Here is an 18,740-nt window from a genome sequence, read left to right on the forward strand (position 1 = left end):
GAGGGATAAAAAAGCAAACTAAGGAAACGAGTAAATGAACGAATAGCCTTGCCTTTCTCTCGTTCGATATTCGGCATCCTATCGTTACTATGGTTATGCCATGCTACCAAGTCGTGCTGAACATTACTGGCTAACACGGTGGTCTCCCGCAGCTGCTCATGCCTTACAGCGTATGCTGTGATGCAATGCATATAATCTCGATGGTTTCAGGGTGCGCATAATAGGCCCTTCAAATGGAGCACTCTGTACATGCAGTGGCATAAGTGACAGGTGACCCTTATCTTTTACCAATGATATAGTCCCGTTCGCCGCTGTTGTTCATGCTTCTTACGTCGTGCTTCTAATATGCGTGGGCAGATTCTAAACTGCGAGGCAGAACTCTGAAAAGCATCATTCGATGAAACAACTGTCCCTTTCACCGGGAAACGAGAAATGAATATACAACACAAAGAACTCTAACCGACATGGTTGAAGCTCTGCCAATGAACCCCTGAGGTCTTGTTGCCGAACTTCACACTCCGGGCAGGCCCGTTCGCTTGCCGGATGGCAGCCGGAACTAGTTATATGCACATTTCCCACTTGGGGTCGACATGATGGTGGTACAGGAGGTCAACCTACTGTCTTTGCGCCTTGTCTCCAGGGAATCCTTTTCGCCGACAAACCAGGAAACGTTGCTCTTGTGTCACAACTGGTCGCTCTCACAGACTTTCAGTTACGTTTGACTAACAACAGTAGAGAACATCGGATACCATTGGGATATACTTATGCAGGAAGGAAAAAGCGGATGGGATCAAGAGAAGGCATCCAGCGGACCTAGAATCATGGACATCACGACGTAAAGTGACGAATCATAAACCGACCATGAAAAAGCAAATATATTCCTGATTTGATCCCTTGGTCTCTCTTTACCTGGCGCACGGAGTCTATCTTGACATACCGACACATAAAAGCTCCTCTCGGGATTCCAAGGGGCGCCGCCACAGGTCCCGATGGCCGATGCGTGTATGCGCGGTTGTCACACATACCAATTGCCCCCTCCCTCCCCACGCACTGTTAAAGTGCGTTTTGTTATCTTTCACCAGCTGTTCGTGTAAGGCCGATGCGCTGTACGAAAATGTATTGCACAATCCTGGGGTGATGACCTGACATCTTAAAAGTGTCACTCCATACCCCTGCCACTGTTGGGTGTAAGACTCGCGCGCATTGCATAGATATATTCTTGCGTGGGATGCCCGAAAACGTCCGCTGAGGGTATTTGTATCGTATATGCATGCGCCTTTCCGTCATGCGACCTCGATCGAGCTTTTCTTACCCATGGCAAACAAATCAGCCGAAACATCCTGTGAGCGCATCGCTTATGAAGAGTGTTTGATGGACTATGTTAAACAAACTTCATTACCCCATCCGGCCACAATTTACCTGTCTTTCAAGCTTCTGTATGGCCCAGCCTAGAAAGCCTCTTCCCCATAGACGGGCCGCACGTAAGACAGACACAGATCGACGGGGATTTAACCAATGCTACGTTGTCAAAGTTTGCCGTCTTCGCTGACCCTGGGAAGCCGCTTGACTCTTGACAGAATCTGAGAGAACTGCTCTCTTTCTCGGCACCTCGCCGTCTCTACGGTGCCAGGCATACGTAACTCAATAATATCTGCCTGACAAACAGAAGCTCTCGGAAGTAGCCCGCATGGTGATATATATTTGCTCAGGGTTACCTGCCAACGAACGCTCTTTTTTGACAGCAACCATGCTTGGAGCTCCCTGGTTTCTCCGTTACATGCTCTTATTAGAACTACTCAATACTTGGTAGGAGTATGAGGGTGTAGTATTTCTGATTCGCAGTCGGTTTTTTTGTTATCCAACTTCTTCGAGGGCCATGCACAGCGCACAGTGCCCTTGGTAGGGCGAGACCAAAGGCTGCGATCGTCTCTCAATATCAGAATATTTTCCTTGTTTGATTACTCAGAAATTATCGAAGATATCGTTTTCTCTTTTCTTGGTTTAATCATCGATGGCTTATGATACCCAGATTCCTCCTTAGCCTACTGTTAGAACGAGAGGTGGGAAGTTACTTGTCACTACGTGACGGACGTGACTTGCTGAAGGACACCCCTTCATTTACATTGTCAAGAACCAGATTAGGTCTTTACAGCGACAGTAATGCTCTGTACAACCCCGCTGTAGATCACCCTGTGGCGTCTATGGGCGCAGCAAATTCCATGGTTCAAAAGCGATAGTCAATGGTTCCAGAACTCTGGCGCCTCAGGGCATACGGAGGTCCCGTACGTTGGATTTCCATATCAACGGGTACAACTGGGCAGGACAGGGGAAAATCATACCAACATCATCGTCTACTATGTAGCACGTATTCTGCCATGCTTATTTTACTTGTATAACCCTTTTTCTTCTTTCTTCCTTCTATGGAAGAGCCATTTGTCTTTATTTTTCCTGGTTCCTGGCCATGGGCGGTTGAATGAAACCTGAAATGTTGTTCCCCAACTTCCTTGATTGCTGGGAGGAAAGAAATAACGGCAAACTGCTGCCGCCAGTGCCAGAATTTATTGACAATATCCAGGCAGCTTGATATCAGTATTTATCAAGATGACATGTATTATTTTCCTTTGGAAAACGACGATGTACAACCCCAAAAATCGAGATTTCCTGGTCGCAGGTATCCCTTGTAACAAGACTATCAAAAACGGGTCACAAATCCTGACAAGACCAGAGTTCCTAAGCCGGTTAACGGCTTAAGCATACGATGAAACTGATTTGCGGTGACTGCGTCAAGCTTGCAGAGAGGACAACATGAGTAGGCAAATATGGCCTGACATACGGAGTACTCCGTCGGTAAATGTGAGATGGAATGAAGAGATGGATGGATTGCTCCTAATGCTAACAGTTTATCTATGCTAAAAATAACCCCGAATGGAAATGACGAAAGTGTGGATGGGCTCAAAAAGTGAGGCGCTGATGACGCAGGAGAGAAAAATATTGAATAGGAGACTGGATGATAGCAAATGCAGATTTTGAAGTCGTTGGTCTAAATATGGTAGAAGCGGGATGCCGTTTGATAGAAGGTAATTTTTCCCGAAAGGTTCAATGATGCCCAATTTACCAAGTCTCCTATTACGAGTTGTCAGTATGGATGGATTCGTACTCAAATAAGAAAAAGAAGAAGAACTAAGACATACCGCAATGTACTGGCCAGCCGCCTTTTTCTCATCCCAGAATATTCTTGCCTGGTCTGGGTTCAGGTTGCCTTTTGCAATGGCTACGTCAATCAAGGCTGCCTCGACACCCTCACCCATGCCCTTGCTGCTGCCACAGACGAAGACTCGTCCATCAAGAGAATTGATTACGAACCAGACCAGGTCTGCTTGATGGCGTACTTCCTCCTGCACGTATCTACCTTCGCCTCGTCTACTCTGAACGACCTTCTTAACTTCGTCTTCATGGACCCCCCATTCTCCGGAGTAGAGTTCATCAAGCAACGAGTCACGGACCCCTTGGAGCACCCAGACCTTGTTGGCACAGTTGGCTGATCTGAGGCGGCTCTGGACAAAGCCACGGAAGGGAGCAACGCCGACACCAGCTCCAATAAGGAGCATGGGTCCGTCAGAGACGAATCGTCTGGCAAGTGGGTTGGACATGAGTCCACGGAACATGGGTACGTGCAAGTCCAAGCTAGCTGGATCAATGCCATCTCTTTCAGCTGCCTGTAGCTTTCGAGCTAGGCGTTCTAAGAAGCCAGATCCGACTCCTGTGCGGTATCCCCCCTTCCAGTCAGGGCATTCATGAACAGTCACAGCAATCTCGATAACACGGCGTGATTCCTTCCCATCAATAGTGCGTTGAATCATAGGATCTTGGGAGAGCGAATAGAACCGGGGCATAAGTGTGTTCAGGGTGGAAAGAAGATGGTCTAGAGGTGGGTGAGACGAAGGGAATGCATCAAGGAGCTGCAAGACGGTGATATAAGGACCAGTCCGGAGGTCACAGAAAGCAGCCTGGCCCTGCGCAGAGCATAAATACATGAGAATCTTCTTTTCACTCTCATCGGAAGCATACTCTGCGAGAAGTCGAAGGAACGGCTTAGTAGGAGGGTAGCTCTGTAAATCAGAACACCAGGAGAGAAGTTCACGCCTGGTGGTTAACAGGTCTCTAGGTTTTTCGTCTCCCCAAATGGTAGGCCATCGACCCTTGGTGGTATGGAGTGTGATCTTTTTATCCCGTATGAATTTGGGAACTCCGAGGCGATTGAAGACAGCTTCAACGACATCCTCAGAGTTACTAGGGCAAACACCAATGGCACCTCCAACGACAAAGTCTACATTTCCACCCTCAACTGGATAATCTGTGACATCGATATCAAAATGGTAAGTTCGTTTCTCAGCCCCGGGTCTCGTCAACTCTCGTGCATGGTGAAGAGGCGCACGATAGACTTCATATGGTGCGTGCGGTTGGAGGAATTGAGGAGGATGATCTGCTGGCCCTAGTTTCTTTCCTACGGAGTCAATTGACGGAGACGAGAAGGATATGGTATTTTCTGGAAGAGGAGCGGTCTTGGTAAGCTTGCTGTCGATAGAGAGCTCGCCAACGTATAGCCTCAGGCTCTCAAACGCAGCGTTCTTTGGCCGGGCAACGGGGTTGGTAGTGATGGATGGAAGGGCATGCTTGAGAGGCTCAAGTTTGCAGCATCCCCCTCCACAACATATCTTCCCTAAGAGATTGGTTCCGCCGCGGATGTCTCCCAGTATCCTTTGGACATCCTCTGAATTCTGGGATATCAAGACTGTGGACGCTCGTCTTCGGCGTTGGGGTATAGCACCTGGCTCTTTGCTATCAGCGTATGCATCGTCCAGCGCAGCGTCACTAGACGGTTCCGTTATCGGTGTCAGCGGGACATCAGAGTCAACGGACACTTCTGATGCGCCGGTGACCGAGGTCGCTGTTGACTGCGAGTCCGATGCACCGGTTGCCGAGCGTCGTAGGAGGGTCAAATGCGGTATTGATGTAGGCTCTTCGGGAATAGGGTCGTTCGGGTGTGATGTAGAGGTGAGTGGGATAGGCACTGGCTCTTCACCAGGAAGAGATGATAATGTAGACATTGTGAGAGAGGGCTAGATAGCCAGGAAAAAAAAAGGTCCCAACAAGGGTATATCTAGGAAAGAGGGAGCAACAATCAGCATCAATTCAGGTATGAACATGTCGATAATAAATACAGATCGGAAAGAAATGGGTGTTTTATGGGGGATTTCGGGGTTGGGATGTGGTAGCAAGGGGGGCTGCATACCGGGCTGCGGAATTTGAACACAGTACTTTTGATCAGATAAGTGGGGAAAGCGTGAAAAGTGTGGTTATCTGATGGTAGGAAATCACTTTCCAAGGTAGAACGAGAGTAAGAGGAAAGCCCTCACAAGTCCAGAGGCAGGCGGAGCGAGTTATATTCTTTTCCTCGGGCCTCTCTGGGTTGATTGTCTGACTGTCTGACTGCCGGCCCGTCCTGCGGCGTCGAAGGCGAATTTTCTCCTGAGAAAGAAAATGTCCCTAATCAGATCTTGCCGAGACTCCAGAAAAATACGCGGGATACGTAAAATTACCATAATTACGAATGCTTATCGCGGCCTGCAAGACCAAATTTCGGATAACAGGCGCGCTCGGCTGCAGGTCCATCCGATCCTTGGTGTCAATAATGATGGGTCTGTCTGCAGCCCGTTGGATCTAGCACGATCGAGCTCCTTTCCTTCGGTCCCCTTGTCGTCTACGCGGCCCATCAGGTGCGCTTTTGATGCAGTTCGAATGGCGGGTGTTTGCCCCCGGGGCTGATTGGGTAACGCTTTGTAAATTACGATATTGCCGACCCACCGGTTTCATATCAGATTGAGCTATGATTGGTCGAAGTGCCGAAGAGCGTCACGCCATTATCAATCAGCGGATCAGATTAGATCAGATTATATAAGCGCGTAACAAGGAAAGGGAGAAAAAGGAGGAAGAAAGGGGAGGACAAGGGAGAAAAGGAGGTGGATGATACAGATATACTCATACAACGGGCGGCGGAAGAGGCCCATGGATGAAAGGCATGTTTCGGCCAGAAGAAAAAGGGGTGTACTCCATGTTTGCTGCGGAGCTGCACGCTTTCCTTTTCCTGTCCGCGATGTCCCGATCCTGGGCTGACACAGGGCCGAAACACGAACGTGGCTCGTGCTCTCTGCGAAACTGTTCTAAGGTGCAGTCCATTTTCCTTTGGCTTGCAGATATGCATTTTTTGATGAGAAACCTTCAGCTCGGCTTTTTGAGGTAGAATCCAGGAAACAGGGCCTGCTGCTGTCCAGCCCCCAGCAAGTTGGATGGTGGGCGTTGCTGAGCGGAAACTTATGTCGTTTCCCTGCGCTATTTTAAGATCTTCAAGCGAACCACATAGCCTATTTGTTAATTTTCGGCTCATGCACTCCGTGGATGTTGGCAGCTGAACGTAAAGAGCTGCGCCTCTTCTTAATCCGTTTGAGAGCAGCTACCCTTCAACATGATTCTGCATCAAACGGCGACTCAATGAACCTCGTATAACAAACCCGCTGTTTGCATCAAGTTACCCGTCTGCCCTCTGTCGCTCAAGTAAGAAGAATGATCAAGAAAAAGAAAAAGAAAAAGAAAGAAATTAGTCTTAATCTATCTTGGCTTGGTTGTTCGCTGCTAATGATGCATGTACTCTGGTGGATCTGCCAGGACGTTGAGTAGCCAGTTGCGGCATTTTCAGCCCCATGTAGAGAGCAGCGATGCAGATACGGAGTATTCCTTGTCTTTGTCGACAAAACGTGGCCATAATGCCTTTCATCAAGAGGGGCTTGAAAATTGTCTCTGCACGAAAGATGGTTTATTCACCCGGAGAGAGGAGTTAACTCGGTACTTCGTTTTTCGTACGGAGTGCTCTGTAGAGACAAGTTGTTTTGTACTCCGTAGGTCAGGACCAGTCAACCCGATTATGGGAAATCCAAAATCCGATGCTGGTCTCGGCGCCCAGTGTCCAGAACTAATCCTTGCGTCCTTCCTCTGCCGCGCTGATCATGGGCTGGCTGATCGGAGTTCTTCGCTGCAATACAGAGGGATACGCCAATACAGGGCCCATACTAGTGATCCGCGGCAGTCCTTGACTTTCCTAGGGTTCAGAAACAAGCCACGGGGATTTACTTGATACTGTCGATAGATTAGCAGTGTCTGAAATACTCATAACCATTGTATTCTGACACTGAAGGTTCGGTAGTGTCTTACCTATGCTGTGACGGATAGGCCCTACTTTTGTTAGTTTGATGTTGGTCTTTTTGCGCAAAAAGTCGATGAGGTCAAAAAAGATCACGTGATTGAGATTTCGCCCCTTCAACCATCATAAAAATTAAGTCCATGACGATGCTTAACACATAACAATAATAGTATTAACACATTCCACCAACGCTGTCTTTTGGATACCATATAGCGTTCAAGGTCTACAGGCTGCAAAAATATCCCGAAATCGATTCATTCTATCTACTACTTTTCCTTGTTCATAATATTTACTATCTAGTATCTATCCTTCTGCTGGCTTTTAACCATTTTCCAGAGATTCTACAAATATCCAAAGGCCAAAGCCGTTGTATCCTTACTCCTAGACAGCTGGATCCTAAGTCCGAAAGGTGACGCTGGTGCTAGCTTGTCTGCATTTTCGAATAATACCACTACGGAGTAACACCAACCCAGACGCTCATAAAATTCATTCATTCATTATTATTCTAAGCCTGGAAGCGAAGATCAAATTCGTATATAGCCCAAGTACGAGAGGTCCAGTACCTCAGGTCTGTGTATCTGGGCTAGAAGGGAGAAGCAGTTGGGTTTGGGGTAAGAGAAGCAATGTCGGTAACTGGGTATGCAAGCCTTCCGCCCTTGAGATACCAGACAGCAGTAGAAGCTAACCGTTACTTAGAGTATACTATATCCCAAGCAACCCTGAGTTGCCAACAACGGCAACAAGAACTGTGATTGATCGGTTCAAAGCAATACATCAACCGACCAGGCTTGGGCGCTGGGCACTAGAATTCAAACTCCTAAGAGACACCGCATCATGCCTACCGGCCGCAAACTTCCCACACAACAAAGTGCCGACTCCACGATATATGCACTTTCTCTCTCTTAGCCATTACCAAAATCATGGCTTCATCCGAATCTCACCACGACCTGAGGTCGATCCGCTGGATCCAGCCGTAATGGAGAAACAAATGAACTCACCGCCCTCTCTTCCAATATCAGCCATGGGAGTTTCTTCCCAGAAGTCCCCAGCGGATGGAAAGGATTCAACTTCACTTACTCAAGCCGAAGCCCATACCACAGCGATTAAGACATTAGACCCACAATCATACCTGTCCTTTTTCTCCATGACAACAAAATTCTGCCAACCGCTCTGGAACCACCGCTTTACCGTGGTTGTCACTGGCGGAGAAGTCTATGAAGTAGGTGACTTTCGGGTCCGGATAGGTGAAGTTCGCCAGACAGTGCCTAGGCCTCGTCTTCGTGGAGCAATCGTGGAAATTGAGTACAATGGCCCGGGTCTAAGACAGTCGGAGCCAGATCTCACTCGGGAGCCTGAGGAGGATTGGGATTTCGTTCCTCTTCTCCCACACCACCCACCCCGCGAAGTTATCCTGCCTACAGACGAAGACTGGGAGCTGGGAGTCATGCTAATACGTGAGTTGTGGGAGAATTTTTCTATTCCAGGGGCTACAGAATCGATTCAGGTTCCTGGGTTAGGGCTTGAGAGGCGGGATTACCTTGGACAAAGTGCGTCGGCCCAAAGCACACGCAAAAAAGCTAATCTCGTTGGAGTTGACCTTGCGAGACAGTACATGGATGTTTTCAAGTTTTACCGGTAGACTTATTCTTACATTGGGCATTGGGTTTTGAATAATTCACCCAGGTTGACGGTGAGCGAGCGTATTAGTATAACATCAGAGGCCTTAGCGATACAGATCACGATTTTTAATGAAATGGGTAGTTTATCAATGAAAACACTTGGTATTAAGAGAACTTCCCAGAGACATCCCATATTTATGGTGAACAGCTGGTGATTGGGCAGTAACAGACGTGCATAGAGTAGGCAGAAATTTCGAAGAAACCGTCAATATGATTGTATCCCTATTCGAATATACATTTGAACATCGCAGGAGCCGGGAAATCTTATGTAATTCTTTCTTTTTTTACCAATCTTTGTCCCACTGAGAAGAGAGGATGAACATTGAAAGCATGGCCACGAGATAAGTAATTTATTGGTTACTATAACCAAGGTCCATAGAAACAATGTTATTGCCAGCATCCACTGATGGGTAAAGTCGAGAAGGCAAAACCGCAAAGAGCAAAAAAAAAGGGGAGATTGGTGACAATGTAAAAAATATGACTCTGTCGATATCTTTTATGGAATAGTGATTAGATTGCTATGTGAACTTGGAGCCTACTTTTGCATCATGAGTTGAACGAATTCGTTATCTGCAGGTATTCGTTAGCAAACAAAAGATACAGCAAAGAAGAAAATGAAGCTATACACAGCACCATTGAGGGCACTTACAATCAATTCTGCCATCACCGTCCTGATCAGCTTCACGAATCATCTCGTCAACTTCGTCGTCGGTTAGTTTTTCACCAATCGAAGTCATGACGTGGCGGAGCTCGGCAGCAGAGATGAAACCGTTGTTATCACGGTCAAACACTTTAAAGGCTTCCCGGATTTCCTCCTCAGAGTCGGTATCCTTCATTTTTCGGGCCATCATAGTCAAGAATTCTGTACCATGGATAAGCAATTAGCGTAAGTTATCTTTAAGCCGTGATTATTTGTAACGCTTTGGGCTTTTCGGGAAACGGGTGAGTGGGCTGTAGGTCCCAGGAGTAGACCGTACCTGGGAAGTCGATGGTTCCATTGTTGTCGGCGTCAACCTCGTTAATCATATCTTGTAGCTCGGATTCGGAGGGGTTCTGGCCCAGGGATCGCATCACTGTTCCCAACTCCTTGGTTGTGATTTGGCCTATGGGACATGACATATCAGTCGACGCTCCATTTTCAGGCCTACCAGATTATAGTATCGGTCTCCTTGAAGATAAAAATCGCTACTCACCATCGCCATCTTTATCCTGTTCGATGGTGGAATACTTGGTCAGCTACCTATCTGTCTACACGCTCCAAGGGCGGGGCATCCTTGAACGAAGTCACTCTAGACACAACAAGGGCTAGCAGATATAACTTACGAACAGGGAGAAGGCTTCCTTGTACTCGGACACCTGCTCTTCGGTCAAAGAGTCGGCCTGTATGCATTAAGAGTACTCCATTAGCTGACGAAGGGCCCGCGGTGGCTGGCTATGGATAAATAGGGGGTAGGGAGGTCTGAGGAGGGGTTGCAGGATGCGCAGGTCTACAAACCATGGTTTCTAGCTGGGTATCGGCGACAGGAGGGTCTGGAGGAAACAGGCGAGATGGAAGAACGTATCGCTGGCTCTGATGCTGGACGGTAGAAGCGCAAGAAGCTGGGAGTTGTCCTGTCGTATAAATAAAATAACACACTTGAAGTTTGTACTTTGAGAAGTTCGACCCCTCGGATCACGTTTGCCAAGCCACGCCTTCATTCCTCCTTGTTTCTACTAGCTGTTAATACTACTATGACTGCTGCTGCCGCCACTAATAAGATTCATGCTTTATTTGTTTATTATTCACCTGCTATGATAAGCCGAGTGATACGTGAGCCAGCTAACCAGTGAGGAGCAAGCAGCTGGAGCAGCAGTATGTATGCCTTGGGAGCCTTGGTCCAGCAGTAAATAACTAGTTTACTGCCCAGCTAGCTTCCTGGTTCGTCCATAAGTAATTGCTTAAGGGAGATGCTGCTCATAGACACTGGGACTTACCATGCTATTAATCCTCCATTTTCCTCTTTGTACTCTGTAAACAGCTGTCCTTTTGTCTATCTATGCCTTCTTTTCCTTCTTTTCTTTCTTTCTTTCTCTCTTTCTTGCCTTCTTCTCTTCAACCCCTTTATTTGTAGACCATCACGTGACCGGATCACAGCCTTATGTCATGGATTTGCTGGAGTTCGATATAACCAAAGAGACCAGACAAGCAAGCAGACAAGCAGCGAGGAGACGGCAGACAGGCTGACAGCAGATAGCATAGCCTCCGGCGTGGAGACCCTAGCGTTGTGGCTCCGGAGATATCCAGCTTCTTCTGTGTTATGATTTCTGAGAGCTTCTGTTCTCCAGGATCATGCGCAAACGTACCCCGGATCGCTGATCTATAGTTTGCTGCGTTGCCATATCCTCCGTGTTCAATTGTTTTTCTTTTTAATCTTGCTGTACTCTAATCATGTGGCGGGATAGAACGAACCTGTAAGCCTCTCTTATCCGCTGTTGTGAATGAATGGCGCACCGAAATAGCTGACGTTGCCATCTTGTAACTTCAACCTGTTTAGCTACATCTCCTACCGGCAATCCTTTGCGCACCACCCGTCCAAAAAACCACGGCACATCGGAGGCGCCTGGAGTGACCATGCAGACACTACGGGAAACTCAGAGGAACGCCGCGGACTCATGTCCGGCAGCGGATTTGAAGACGATGGAGACGCTGTTATAGAAATGGATTTGCTACCGCCTCGATGGATGGATGTGCAGGATGAAGTTACCGACTACCTGCGAGATATTGCCCAGAAGTCTGCAAAACTGGACAAACTGCATCAGAAACATGTCTTGCCCGGGTTCGGGGATGAGGATGTCCGGAGAGAAGAAGAGGACATGATTGAACGATTGACTCAAGACATCACGAGAGGGTTTCACGACTGCCAGAGATCGATACAGAGAATTGAGATAATGGCTCGAGAGGCGCGAGAGCAGGGCTCTGTTAACAAGGGCGAGGATACCATGGCCAGGAATCTGCAGATTTCCCTTGCGGCAAGGGTTCAGGAAGCCAGTGCTGGGTTCAGAAAGAAGCAAAGCACCTATTTAAAAAGTGAGTTACAGAGACCGGAGACGCAGTGTATATCCTATGTTTGTCTACGGTCCAAGGCTAATGTTGCTTATTATCGTGGAAATAGAGCTCCGAGGCATAGATGGAATGGTCTCACCACTCGAACGATCTAGCTCTCCCATACAAAACCCATACACAGACCCGTCCCTAATAGAGTCCGACGCCGACAAGTCATATTCCCAATCTACCCTCCTACAAACTGCACAGCAGCAGCAACAGCAACTTGGCAGTAATGATGCCGCAATTGCACAGCGGGAACGAGAAATCAATGACATTGCAAAAGGTATCATTGAGCTCTCTGATATTTTCCGTGAGTTGCAAACTATGATTATCGATCAAGGCACGATGCTGGACCGCATCGACTTCAACGTTGAACGAATGGCCATCGACGTTAAAGGTGCCGACAAGGAATTGAAAGTTGTATGTTTACACCCGCTATACTTCTATCAAACCATCTGAACACTAACAGATCTCACTAGGCCACGAACTACCAAAGACGAACAACGAAACGAAAAATAATACTCCTTCTAGCCCTCCTGGTGGTAGCAATGTTGATTATACTGCTAGTCAAACCGAAGAGACATGCTGCTGAACCCGCGCCTCAATCGCCGCCGCAGCCACCACCCCAAACACCGCAAAATCCACCATATCAAAGGTCTCTCTTGCATGATGACACGCCATACAAAATAGGTCGGAGACGAAATACCGCTCGCCATAGACTACTGGTCGATATATGGAATGGACCAGATAACTCATTACCCTCGTAATATAAACATCATTGGCTAATGATAATTCTTCTGCCCCCTGAGCTTCAATCATGATTCTTGGGACTCTTTTTCTTCTTCTTCCCAGTCCGAACATAGTCCCTCTTACCACTCATTTTGAGATTGAAGGGAATATGTTCGGTGCTTGGCTCGCTTTTTTAGCGGTTTGTACAACGTTCTCTGTACATATATAGTTATGATATTGATATCTAGAATACCCCTACAATTACTCTGCAAAACTTTCTACTGTACTCTTATCTTGACCTTACAATTTATGCATACTGTCTATGGGGGTATGAAGCTTGTATGGTATAAAGGTAAGGGCTGCTCATCTTGAGTGCCTCCTGGAACGAATAATGAGAAATCATCGGCCTACATATACATACATAACGTACATAGAGAAAAAAGGGAAAGCAAAAAAGAAATAATGCAACCAACCTAGTCAGCTATGTGAACACTCTCAACAAACAATAGCCCAGGAATGACAAAAGCTGTCAAATCCCTTCATGCATAACCGTACATAAAATGACCGCCTTGGGGATGGATTTAATCCCTAATCAATGCTTACTGCTTTCTTGTCTCAGCAGCTCGGCTACATCCGCGTCCAGATCAGCCATGGCATCTCCCCCCTCGAATTCAGGGTAGCTATCCTGAGCATGGCTAACTTTCCGCTTTTTGGTGGCCATCTCACTAGCTGAAGTGTCGTTAGAAGGCGTGTTGGCAACAGCTTGGAGAGACGAGAGCGTGGCATTCAAGTCAATGGAAGGCATTTGGGCTTGGTCTCCGAAACCGCCCGCAGCTCCACTGGGTGTTGGCTTTGTATGGCTGGGTATAGTGTTTGGCTGCTGTTCATTCTGGCTGTTGGAGCTGGGATTTAGCGTGGGGGATTGAACTGGGGTCAAAGCCTCGACCGGGGGTGGAGTAAGGGCCTCAACAGCTGGAGCTTCTAGCTCTTCACCCCCAAATGAGTTCTTGTGGTCCGCCCAAGCCGCACCGCCATTTGCTTGCTGGGCTGATGAATCGTCTGCGGTAAGTCCACGAATTATAGCATCTTCGACGTCTCGCTTCTTGTTCTCAGTCTCTATCCTGCGGGACGACAATTGCTCAGCCTGGGATTTCTCCTTTACCAAAGCCGCTCTATTGGTATCAAGGACTTTTTCGAGTCCCTCAATGAGTGATTGACGGCACTTTATAACCTCAGACACGGAACTTTCAGCATTAGCAAGTGACTTTAGAAGCGTGCTTAGTCGAGCTGCATATACGGGAGGAGTAGGGATTTCAGCAGATGGGCCGTTCAGCTTGTCATATTCGGTATTTGCGGTCGTCACAGTGGCGTTAGATGAAATGGAAGCCTTTGACGTTGCAACTTGCAGTGGAGCAAGAGGTTGGAGCTCCTGGGGAAGCGAGCCTGGAGAACTTGAGAAAAGAGAACCTCCGAGGAGAGGTTTCTTGCCTGCGGGCTTGGACTTATCAATCTCTAAAGTGCCGAATATTAGCCAGTTGTACGTTCCGGGAGAGAAGACCTGCCCGTCGAAATGAAAGGCACCAACCTTCAACCCGTGCCTCAACGGCGTCTTGAATAGGTTTTTCAAAAATCGAACGTTGTCTCCAGACTTCTACCACACGTCTCAGTTTTTGTTGGATCTCGTTTGAAGCACCCTTGAAGGCAGTTGCAGTCGCATCTGCAATGATCTAAGTTATATAGTTAGCTACCACTATGGCAGCTTGAAATATATGGCCTAATTAAGGGAGAAACCAACCGGCGAGAATGCGATGAGAAAGTCCTCCTTGCGTCTTCCCTTTGATTGCTGAGCAACCTCTGTAGAACGAGCCTGTTAGCTTCCCAGATCTAGCAAGAGGATTGCGGCCGGTATACCATTGGCTAGATAGATAAGATTGAGTCTCTTTGGCGGATTTGCATCACGTAGTTTCTCTAGCCAAAGCTGGGCTGTCCGGTCGGCGTGTCGTCTATATTCCGCGACCAAACTCCATCAGCCTTCCACATCTTGCCAAAAATAACTGTAGGGCAAGAACGACACAAGATCTTACCTATGGAACATGACCCATTGGGCAACAGTGACAATGGACTCCTGGGTCTCATTGAGAGCTGATAACTTCGCCTTCACGGCATCATCAGTATAGGCCATTGCGGCAACCTTCAGAACCGAAACTCTGGGCGCAAAGTTATCGTTAAACGAGCCCCGGCCAGGAACAAAACACACCGAGGCCCTCGCTTTGTCGTGATCTCGTCGCAGTGAATGTCGAAGCAGCTTTTTGCTGTTGTTGACGTTTTGGTTGCTGCGGTCGTTGTTTATTTGAGATTGATTGAAAGGTGACAAAAAACCCGGCAGATCAGTCACCGCCCACCAGCACCGGACGCTTATTGGCCCCTTTAGAAGTGAAAGCTCCAAAACTCGCTGGGCTTCCCTTCTTGGTATCCACGAACTACAACAACCACCAGCAAGCAGCGCAGCAGACGAGCTAGGAGACACACGACGCGGCAGTTCAAGAGGCTGGAATGAGAGACATCCGCGGATAGAGCTTCTTACTCTCGCGCTCGCTTTATTTTGTTACTTGTTTTATTAGTTTTCCCTTCCCTTACGACCTCGTTACGTCTCTCCGTTCTTCCTCTCTCTTATCTACTTTAGTACAAATAGCCCACGCATCATCGCCATGGCCGACCGATTCCCCGCCCTTGACGATATTACTGGAGGTAAGAGAATCTATAGAGACCTGCTAGAGAACGGTTTCAGAAATATAGTTAAGCTGACCGCGGCGGCATTGCAATAGATGAGCCGATTCCAACCCCCGACGGGACCGGCAACAAGGCCAGCGAGGATGACAGCGATTTCCTTGCTCGTGAGCGTGCAGCATTAGGAGACGATGCTGATCAGTTTATCTCGGCCAGTGATAATAGACCTTCTGTCACAGTTGAAGATGACGACTTGCTTGGAGGAGGAGGTGGTGACGATTTGATGCCCCATGATGATAACTCCGGATTTGAATCGAGCTACCCAGCCATTGAATCGCAGAACGAGGTAAGCATTCCGCCTTATCTGGCCCTTTTTCGAGGACCTATAAACTGACATCACCATCCACAATAGAACGTAGCTCCAGGCGGCACCATTACCGGAGTTGACTCGCCATTCCAACCATCATACAACCAAGAGCCAGAGGAGGAATCAGAGGCCGTCCGGTAGGCATCCCCTGCTTTTATTTTGCGCATTTTGCTCTCACAAACAGAAGCGGGACGAGTGACTAATTTGCGCGGTTAGTGAATGGCGAGAAAAGCGAGATGCAGAACTATCCCGTCGGGCAGAGGCATCGGCTGAGAAGAAGGCGGCAACTGTCTCCAAAGCTCAGCAAGATATTGATGATTATTACGAATCCTACAACAAACGCACCGACAAGGCCCGGGAGCGCACCCGTGCGGAAGCTGAAGAGTTCCTCGCAAACAGAGAAGACACCGCTGCTGGTGGAACAAGCTGGGAGCGTATTGCCAAACTCGTCGATGTTAGCGGGAAGGGAATCAAGGGTGGCGCAAGTGGTTCCGGCAAAGAACGGTTCAGAGAACTTTTGCTGGAACTGAAGAAAGACGAGAAAGCTCCGGGGGCCACAGGAGTTTAGCTTAGATATAAAAGATGCAATTCCCCGTATAGTACCCCAAGAAATGCCTACTTATTCTCGCTTGAGTAAAGAACAATGGTCCTCCCTATCTACATCATTCACTAATGCCTTCCCACCAAATTCTCTCACTCTCCATACAGGGGAAAACAGTTAAGATATATATAATCAAGTTTTGATACATGGCTATGGTAATGGGACGGTTGTAGTGCTACATGTATATATCCAAAGAATCCAATGAGATAATCAAACTCGAGTGCAAAATCGCCGAGGCAAACCAAACCTGCCATAATATATCCAAACAAACAGAACTGGTCCAGTATACATTTTCGTGTCCCAATGCAAAGCTGTCCACAGCAAGTTGGAGACAACCTATTTCATTAAATCTAGCCGAAGTGCGATGAGATAACAAAAGGAAAAGAACATCGAAGTCCGGACAAAAAGAGGAAGATGAATATAGCAAAGAGAAAGCGAAAGTATGTAAACAGTGGTACAGAAACTGTCTGTAGACATGAAGCAAAGATTGTATGCAGTTTGGGTATATAATAATTCAATCCCTAGGCTGAAAAATAAAAAGCCAATAGGGGACAAATATAAATGAGGAAGCAAGAACTGGTCATCAATATGTTCAACTTGCAGAGCCTCCGTTAGGTAGTGGGAGAAGTTTCTCTTGTGAATCTGGTCGCTCCTTGAACATCTTGTCTTTCAACCAATCTACAGCCTTGCCACATTGGGGGTCGACGTAGGTGGCCCACATGTGGGCAACAAGATAGAGAATGGCGTAAAAGATCGGCAGAATAAAGAGGAAGGCCATCGGGCTGGCTCGTCCCAGCTGAAGGAGTTCACCCTTCTCATTCCTTACCGGAATTCGAGTAGCGCTTTCTCCGTAAACCATCCAAGATAAGATCGTTCTAATGAGGATGTTGTGGAGCAAGTAGACGGGGAAAGAAACACGTCCGAGGAAGTTGAAGAGTGGCAGTGTGAGAAAGCGTCGAGCGTTCCTGGAGAAGAATATTCCCAGCATCAGGGTGCAGGTTCCGAGAGACGAGGCATAACGGCTGTGATCTGCATTTGCAGGGGTAATAGCAACAATGAACGAGCGGATAGCGGCAGACCACCACGCCCAGGTTTGGTTATTTTGGGGAAGTCCCCAGATAATAAGGCCGAAGAAGATAAGTATGCTAGGCACAACTTTTGGGAGCATCTGAGTAGCACGAGAGCCGTAGTCGACTTGAAGTTGCGCCAAGAGCATACCAGGGAAGATATTGATGCCAACAAGATCTATAGGTTATATATTTAGAATAACGTGATAACATGTAAAAAGTGAGTTTATGGAAAGTATGTAACTTACGGTCGTTAACAAGCCAGGCATAAGCCCACAAGAGTCCTGTCACAGCATACCAGTAACGCCGTTTAACCAAGGTAAGAGCCAAGAGTGTAAGATACGTCCTGAACGAGGCGCTGAGGAAAAATTTAAGTGTCCAGTGTGTTCCGTCGTATATCGAGGCGCCAGTATGCCAGAAAAGTACCAAGTTCCAGAGCAGGTTTTTAACTGCTTCGCCAAAGGTCGCGCTAGGAGCAGGACTTGTAGAGCGAATCCAACTAGCATCAGCTCTCTGAGCCATGCTGAATGCCCCCATGTGGCACAGTGCCCACGCAATGACTGTGGCAATAGCCGTAGGAACCATCAGGCGACCGGAACGAGTAAACGTGCTTCTGGCGAGGTTTGTGAGTGCGACATAGGTATTATCGGCACGAGAATTTTTGACGGGGTTGATTGAGTTGACAAAGCCGGTGATAATGAAGAAAATCGCAACGGAGCCTCTGCCGCCTACGCATAACCTGAGGATCGGTAATTGGAAGATGTTGGACGGACCACCATCTGACAAGGCAGGGTCATGGAGCCATGGAACGAAAGCAGTGCATAAATGGCCAGTAACGACAATGAACGAAGCGACACCTCGAAGACCCTGAATAGACATAAGTTAGTGGAAGCAGATATAGGGTTCTGTGGTCAGAATACACTTACATCGACCCAGTTGTCATCTCTCTTTTTGGGAGCCATAGCTGTTCACCGGGATTCCCGAAGGAAGCCCACCGTCGAAAAGAATAAAAAAAATCCAGACACAGGGAATATTAAAGTCTCCTTAACAAAATCTCATCCTATCCTCCCAGAGGAACCGGATCTTAAATGTCAATGGTAATCTGTGATCTGCCCGCAGTCTGGCAGGTCGTATTAATGAGCGGTTGAATTTGATACCGAGACGCCGAATGCTGAAAGAGCAACGATTAAAGAAAACACGGCCGCGTGTATATAAGTGCCAAAATGATGG

At 47.7% G+C, this 18,740-nt stretch overlaps 7 protein-coding genes across 7 annotated transcripts; 3 read left to right on the plus strand and 4 right to left on the minus strand.

The window, feature by feature from the left end:
• Window positions 1–3,111: 3,111 nt before the first annotated feature.
• On the minus strand, window positions 3,112–5,108 carry MGYG_06256 (sulfite reductase flavoprotein alpha-component; the record flags this gene model as incomplete). Its single annotated transcript, XM_003171660.1, has 2 exons — window positions 3,112–3,123; window positions 3,192–5,108. The coding sequence occupies 2 exons, from the start codon at window positions 5,106–5,108 to the stop codon at window positions 3,112–3,114; spliced, it is 1,929 nt and encodes a 642-aa protein (XP_003171708.1).
• A 2,770-nt stretch (window positions 5,109–7,878) lies between these two features.
• On the plus strand, window positions 7,879–8,894 carry MGYG_06257 (hypothetical protein; the record flags this gene model as incomplete). Its single annotated transcript, XM_003171661.1, has 2 exons — window positions 7,879–7,892; window positions 7,952–8,894. The coding sequence occupies 2 exons, from the start codon at window positions 7,879–7,881 to the stop codon at window positions 8,892–8,894; spliced, it is 957 nt and encodes a 318-aa protein (XP_003171709.1).
• Window positions 8,895–9,469: 575 nt separating this feature from the next.
• MGYG_06258 (calmodulin) lies at window positions 9,470–10,432 on the minus strand (the record flags this gene model as incomplete). The annotated part of the gene is made up of 6 exons (XM_003171662.1): window positions 9,470–9,504; window positions 9,584–9,796; window positions 9,912–10,037; window positions 10,128–10,143; window positions 10,258–10,314; window positions 10,430–10,432. The coding sequence occupies 6 exons, from the start codon at window positions 10,430–10,432 to the stop codon at window positions 9,470–9,472; spliced, it is 450 nt and encodes a 149-aa protein (XP_003171710.1).
• A 930-nt stretch (window positions 10,433–11,362) lies between these two features.
• MGYG_06259 (SNARE Tlg2) lies at window positions 11,363–12,786 on the plus strand (the record flags this gene model as incomplete). The annotated part of the gene is made up of 4 exons (XM_003171663.1): window positions 11,363–11,385; window positions 11,469–12,001; window positions 12,087–12,439; window positions 12,499–12,786. 4 exons carry the CDS (start codon window positions 11,363–11,365, stop codon window positions 12,784–12,786), a joined length of 1,197 nt encoding a protein of 398 aa, XP_003171711.1.
• Window positions 12,787–13,340: 554 nt separating this feature from the next.
• MGYG_06260 (DUF618 domain-containing protein) lies at window positions 13,341–14,930 on the minus strand (the record flags this gene model as incomplete). Its single annotated transcript, XM_003171664.1, has 5 exons — window positions 13,341–14,260; window positions 14,334–14,475; window positions 14,544–14,602; window positions 14,660–14,751; window positions 14,833–14,930. 5 exons carry the CDS (start codon window positions 14,928–14,930, stop codon window positions 13,341–13,343), a joined length of 1,311 nt encoding a protein of 436 aa, XP_003171712.1.
• Window positions 14,931–15,456: 526 nt separating this feature from the next.
• MGYG_06261 (clathrin light chain) lies at window positions 15,457–16,410 on the plus strand (the record flags this gene model as incomplete). Its single annotated transcript, XM_003171665.1, has 4 exons — window positions 15,457–15,496; window positions 15,574–15,821; window positions 15,888–15,979; window positions 16,059–16,410. The coding sequence occupies 4 exons, from the start codon at window positions 15,457–15,459 to the stop codon at window positions 16,408–16,410; spliced, it is 732 nt and encodes a 243-aa protein (XP_003171713.1).
• Window positions 16,411–17,035: 625 nt separating this feature from the next.
• On the minus strand, window positions 17,036–18,472 carry MGYG_06262 (hypothetical protein; the record flags this gene model as incomplete). The annotated part of the gene is made up of 3 exons (XM_003171666.1): window positions 17,036–17,688; window positions 17,759–18,377; window positions 18,437–18,472. 3 exons carry the CDS (start codon window positions 18,470–18,472, stop codon window positions 17,036–17,038), a joined length of 1,308 nt encoding a protein of 435 aa, XP_003171714.1.
• Window positions 18,473–18,740: the final 268 nt, after the last annotated feature.

The sequence above is a fragment of the Nannizzia gypsea genome, genomic scaffold (genome assembly GCF_000150975.2).
Source record: "Nannizzia gypsea CBS 118893 supercont1.5 genomic scaffold, whole genome shotgun sequence".
Lineage (NCBI taxonomy): Eukaryota > Fungi > Ascomycota > Eurotiomycetes > Onygenales > Arthrodermataceae > Nannizzia > Nannizzia gypsea.